This window comes from Phragmites australis, chromosome 9, assembly GCF_958298935.1.
Source record: "Phragmites australis chromosome 9, lpPhrAust1.1, whole genome shotgun sequence".
Lineage (NCBI taxonomy): Eukaryota > Viridiplantae > Streptophyta > Magnoliopsida > Poales > Poaceae > Phragmites > Phragmites australis.
In genome coordinates this window covers 1,681,242-1,687,023 of record NC_084929.1, presented here as the reverse complement: position 1 = coordinate 1,687,023, position 5,782 = coordinate 1,681,242, and the positions used below count along the sequence as shown (strand labels likewise).

At 42.4% G+C, this 5,782-nt stretch overlaps 1 protein-coding gene across 1 annotated transcript; it reads right to left on the bottom strand.

The window, feature by feature from the left end:
• Positions 1-746: 746 nt before the first annotated feature.
• Positions 747-2,161, bottom strand: LOC133929600 (aspartic proteinase nepenthesin-2-like). The gene is made up of 2 exons (XM_062376403.1): positions 2,111-2,161; positions 747-2,018 (listed from the first exon to the last, which is right to left on the bottom strand). The coding sequence occupies exons 1-2, from the start codon at positions 2,159-2,161 to the stop codon at positions 747-749; spliced, it is 1,323 nt and encodes a 440-aa protein (XP_062232387.1).
• Positions 2,162-5,782: the final 3,621 nt, after the last annotated feature.

Sequence of the window (5,782 nt, the reverse complement as noted above, 5' to 3'; positions counted from 1 at the left end):
TAAAAACAACTCGCCCGCAAGTTCGTGGTCATGTTTCGTGAACAAGATGTTCGCAATTTGTGGTCTGTTCTTGGATACGGCCTCACATTATACTAAATAACATGAATATCATTTTTCCATTCATTTTTTTTTCATTATTCGAATGACTAGCAGTTATAATTTGAATTATCCAAGAAAATTCAATTAATTGAAATAAATTAAAGAAATATAGAAAAAGTCCGAGAAATGTGCCACACTGGAACATGGAGTACCAGGTATTGTATGAGGACTGCAGAAAAAGTTTGGAGGTCAAAAGTGAAAAAACAATTAGGGTTTGCCGAGTGTCAAAAAATGACACTCGGCAAAGGAGCCTCTTTGCCGAGTTCTTTTTCTCTGGCACTCGGCAAATAGCCTCCACGAACTTGCTCAAAAGTGAAAAAATAGGGTTTGCCGAGTGTCAAAAAATGACACTCGGCAAATTTCCTCTTTGCCGAGTTCTTTATCTGTGGCACTCGGCAAAGAGCCTCTTTGCCGAGTGCCAGATGTTTGCCGAGTTCTTTCTTTCTGGCACTCGGCAAATGGCCTCTTTGCCGAGTGCCCGATAAAAAGCACACGGCAAAGTCTGGGACACTCGGCAAAGAAGCCGTCTCCGGTAGTGCGGCCGTGTTTTGTATGAGCGCGAGATTTACGGCATAAGTAAGCAGACGTACATCCGTGCATGCAAATATTATGCGCAACGACTTACGATAGATCTAGCACAAGACTAGCTATATAGCTAGAATAGCAGCACCCATGCATACTGCCAAAGGGAATACCATCATCAGGGACGCGCGAGAGCCGAGAGAGGACGCCGGCGGCTCAGCCGCAGTCTCGAAAATGAGCTTCTCGTTGGTGATGTCGTAAGTCATGATCGTGCCCGTCTGCAGCAAGCTGCCCAGGAGCGAGAGCGACACACCCGCCGGCGACGGCAGTATGCTCAGGCATTCCAGGCCGGTGGTGTTGTCGGCGAAGAAGTAGTTGTACTTGTTGAGCTCCATAGTCGCGTTCGTGCCGTGGAACACCAACGTGAGCTTCGGGACCGTCACGTTGGATTGCATTGTGTAGCACAGGTCAAGGCCCAGTTCTGAACCGTTGACTGGCTGCGACGCGATACTGTTGACGAAAGCCTGCCTTACGATGTTGTACGCGGCCTCCTCGAGGAACGTTACTGGCATGGTCGTGCTCAGGAACGCCCCGCCGGATCCGTTTGCCCGGAAGTCGAACGTCCCGGCCGGGATGTCCAGGTCCTCGCCGTTGACTCTTATGCCGGTGAGGTTGACAAAGTAGAGGTCAGGGTGTAGGGGGCTGGTGAGGAGACGAGTAGAGGGGCTGTTCTGCGTCCACGTCACATTGTCATCACCACCTAATTGGAAGAAGACGCCGCTGTCAAAGTCTTCGGGTGCCAAGAAGTAGGAGAACCAGGAGAGGTGGAGCTGCGACACCAGGGACAGGGGTCCCCTATTGAAGCCGAAGATGCCGGACGCGCCGGAGAAGTCGCCGACGCTCGTGCTGCTGCAGCCGAACACCAAGCCGGGAATTTGGGTGCTATCAAACGTGAACGTATCGGTGGCGAGGTAGCCGGTCGTGTTGGTGTCCTCGTCGTAGATGGCGATGTAGCCGCAGGAGTCGTCCGTGGCGTCAGCGGCGCATGTCTGCTTGAGCACTTGCTGGCACGTCTGGCTGCCGCAGGGAAGCTTGACGAAGGTGGGCGACAGATTGGGCTGGAAGGTTGGCGCCGGCGGCGGCAAGCAGGCGGTGCAGGGCGCGCACTGCGACCACACAAGCGAGCTGGTGATATCAAGGATACTGGATATGTTCTGCGGGGACGGCGTACCAACGGAGAGGTTGAAGATGAAGAGACCCGTGGTGTCGGCCGCGTTCTCCAGTTTGCCGTCGATGTTCTGGCCTCCGAAAAGCGACTTGAGGAAGTCTTTCCCCGCGCGTTTCACCTCCTCTTTCCCCGCGCATTTCACCTCCTCTTTCCCCGCGCGTTGCACCTCCTTGATGATGGGCCCTTTATATTTCTTCCACAGTGGACGTACATCTTAGCGCCGCCGGGGGCCGACAAAACGAGCGGCGCTGGCATGAGAACCAGGAAAAGAACAACTACTGCTCTCACTACCAGCGGGAGGCTCCGGCCCATTGTGTTGCACCTAGGAATGCTTAACACTGGAAAGGATTTTTCTTTCTTACTAACTTCAGTTGCAGTGGCACATACACGCGTTGTATACTGTACATTGTATCTGCTACGCTTTTATAACCGGTACAAGTTACTAAGCAGTAGGTACACACTTCCCTGGCTTCCAGAATTTGTTTTACCATTCAATAGATCGTTTACTTCGGTATTTTGGTATTCGTATACTTTCTACGTAACACGTGCGCATACTTTGTATAGAAAGAAACATACGTCCTTATCACTGACAGTAGGTGGGAACCGTACGTATACTTTTGTAAAAAAACGTGTAGGTCCTTATCACTTACAGTAGGTGGGAGTCAAACGTATACGCATACTTTTATACTTGTAAAAAAACACGTACGTCCTTAGCACCAATAGTAGGGTGGATTTTTTTACAAATTGACCCTTCGAGAAAAGATGTCCAGAAATAAATCTTTTTCACGGCTGCCACAGGTAGGTAGTGGTGCCGGAGGTTTATTTCATGACATCACCAATCTTGGTGCTATAGTAGTTACCATGTATGATCTTTCAAGTCCAAAATAGAAAATCGGTATCACGGTGTCAAATGTCACGGCCCGGTGCTATTTAATCACGGCATCAAATATCATGGCGCTGTGAAAAATGATCTATTTTTAAAAATTGTTTTCACGGTGATCTATTGGTAGAATATGTATATAAAAAGAGTCAAAATATAAAAATTCCACAGCAGTAGGTTGGAGCCGAACGTATATGAATACTTTTGTAAAAAAAAAAAAACACGTACGCCTTGAGGAAGCCACCCGCACGGGGGCATTTGACTTTTCCTTATTTAAACTATTTGTTACTGGATTTTATATTTTTCTCATTGTTTTTTGTATAATGTGTCTAAACCGAAGTGTGGTGTTCCACTTTACTTCTTTAACAGTTTTTGTTTAAAGGTGTGCAAGGTTCACTAAGCACAAAAACACAATATACAGTTGGGTTCCCAATCGACTGTAATCAAACGACGCTAGAAATCGGTGATTATTACAGACTCGTGAAGAACCGACTATAATAATAATTATTACAGTTAATTCTAGCTACGAACTGATTGTGTTAAAATTTTCTAAATAACAACATTTCGACATACAAAATTAAGAAAAGTATTTTTTAACCCAGGAAGCTACCCACACGGTCACGCGATCTTCGCGTGAAATCCACACGTGTGTTTCCTAAGAATCAAACCCACAACCTCTTATCTTTGCACAAACTCTCCTAACTATTTCACTCACAAAATCTTTGTTGACTTACTTAGGATAGGTATTCCATTTGACCCGTGTTGTCTGGAACATTTCATCAATTATTTGAGCATCTAGATGAATTCAAATAAAAAGGTTTTGAACTATAAAATTGTAAATACCATCGAGATCTCTAATTTTTATATAAATATTGTTTTCCATACTACTTGGTATGAATAAGTTATAGAATCCCAAAGACCTCACTACCGATGGTTCATGTTTAACAGTATATGGTACGTGTTTATTTTTACATATGGTTCTTGACTGGAACCGACTATATTAATTATATATTATTAAAGTCGGTTCTAGCTAGAACAGCCTGTAATAATGTATTGATACAGTCGGTTATTAACTCATGGGACATTTGTGATAGTTGATGCTAAGCAACCGGCTGTGTCGTAAAATCCGGTTTTTAAAATCCGACTGTATAAGAACCGACTGTGTATAGTGTTCTGTACTAGTGGTTGAAGTATGAGTATATTGTCTACCTTCCTTATCAAATTAGTCTTTTGGTTGAACGGCTGTGAAGCTCAATATGGTATCAAGTCTAGAGGACTTGAGTTTGAGCTCCAATATTGCAATTTAAATAAATAAGACATTGCAACTTGCTCCTATTTTGTGTCTTAGCCCTGAGGGAGCTTTCGATGATAGGTTGTTTGAGTATGAGCATATTGACCACGTTTCCTCGTCGGTTAGGCTTTTTGGGTGAACAAGCTCATGCATGCAGCGTTATTAGTAAGGTTTGTATTACCCCATGCATAAGGATATATCAACAAACTATAATGATAGATCAACATAATAGTATTTTTGCTTTAGAATAATACGTATCTGCAAATGGATATTTTTATTAACCAATTTAAACCCCTCAATTTTTTTACTCATTTTGTTTTTTCCATCTTGAAGGTAAAAAACTGACTGGTTGAAGCGCCCGGAGTCATCCCCGGTGCTTAAAACTTTATTATACTAGTACTCGGATTAATCTTTGGTAAATACAAGTCTTACAACAGGTGATACCATAGTCATACAACAAAGAGAGTGGTGAAATAGATCCACCAAGCTAGTAATACATAAAGGTGCAACATCTAGGATCCTAGTTAAGTGGTAAGTATTTCGATGATTAATGACAAACGTATTATTGTGACTAACAAGTTTGTTTTGAAGGGTATCAAAAATTTAGTTCACAATGATGATTGGGTATTCTTGGTCCCTTATGTGATTCAATTGGACGATCAAAGGATATAAGCATCAAGATTAAGGATATTCTAGTTCTAAGTGTCACAAGGAGATGAAGGACACTTAGAGTAGTATATGTCTTTTTTCTTAGTCTTTTAACCGTACTATAAAGAGAGGCTAAGACACTACGTGAAAAATGACATAAGTGACGGTTGATAACTGTCATGGGTGAAAAAAGTCCATAAGGACCCGTTACCAATAAGATCATTGGTGATGAATCACAATTTGATCAGTCACTAATGAAGTTCATAAGTAACAGGTCATTATTGTGACCTGTCACTTATAAAAAGTCATAAGTGACAGATCACACTTATGACTGATGAACGTTTTTCATGTTTTTTGAACATGAAAAAAGTTAAAAAAATATTTTTTCACTCGAGTCATCCTAACGCAGTGGCCATCACCACTCGCCACGTGCCACTTGCTATTTTTCACACTGTTTTTATACTCTACGTTCCGTAGCGTGCCCCTTATCACCTCACCCTAGTGTGCGTTCTGAAGGAAGCCGAATATTTTATCCTTTTAACATTTTTTGCCAAAGGTCATAAGTGACAGGTCATAACTGATAAGTCATAAGTGACGGGTCACAGTTATGACCCATCACTTATGTCGGATTTTTTGCCAAATTGTAATTTGATAGGTGACCCGGAGTGACCTTCGGTAAAATAGGCCTAACTTTTGCATACGGACTCCGATTTTGATATTTTTTGGACTCTACGTACATCTACAGAAAAAGTTACATCAGTTTCTCCCCCACTTTGTCAGGTTTGGTGAATTTTTCGAGGCCAAAAACAGCCTGAAAGATTGAGTTCTCGCACTCTGAAGTTTTTGCACCGTTTTCAGAACGTGCATTTGTGTCCATAGCCTTCACCCCTTACATCAAAATTGAGCAGAAATGTATAATGTTTCCTATTCTAATGCTGCTGAGGTGAGAAAAAATAAGAGAAAAATGAAATAAAAAAAAAAATTAGCATCATATACATATATTCCCAAGACTGTATTATGTGTGTATATATATACATATATATATACCCTGACGATTAGAGAAAAATAACATAGAATAACTTGAGTATATGGATAGACTGTATACATATATATA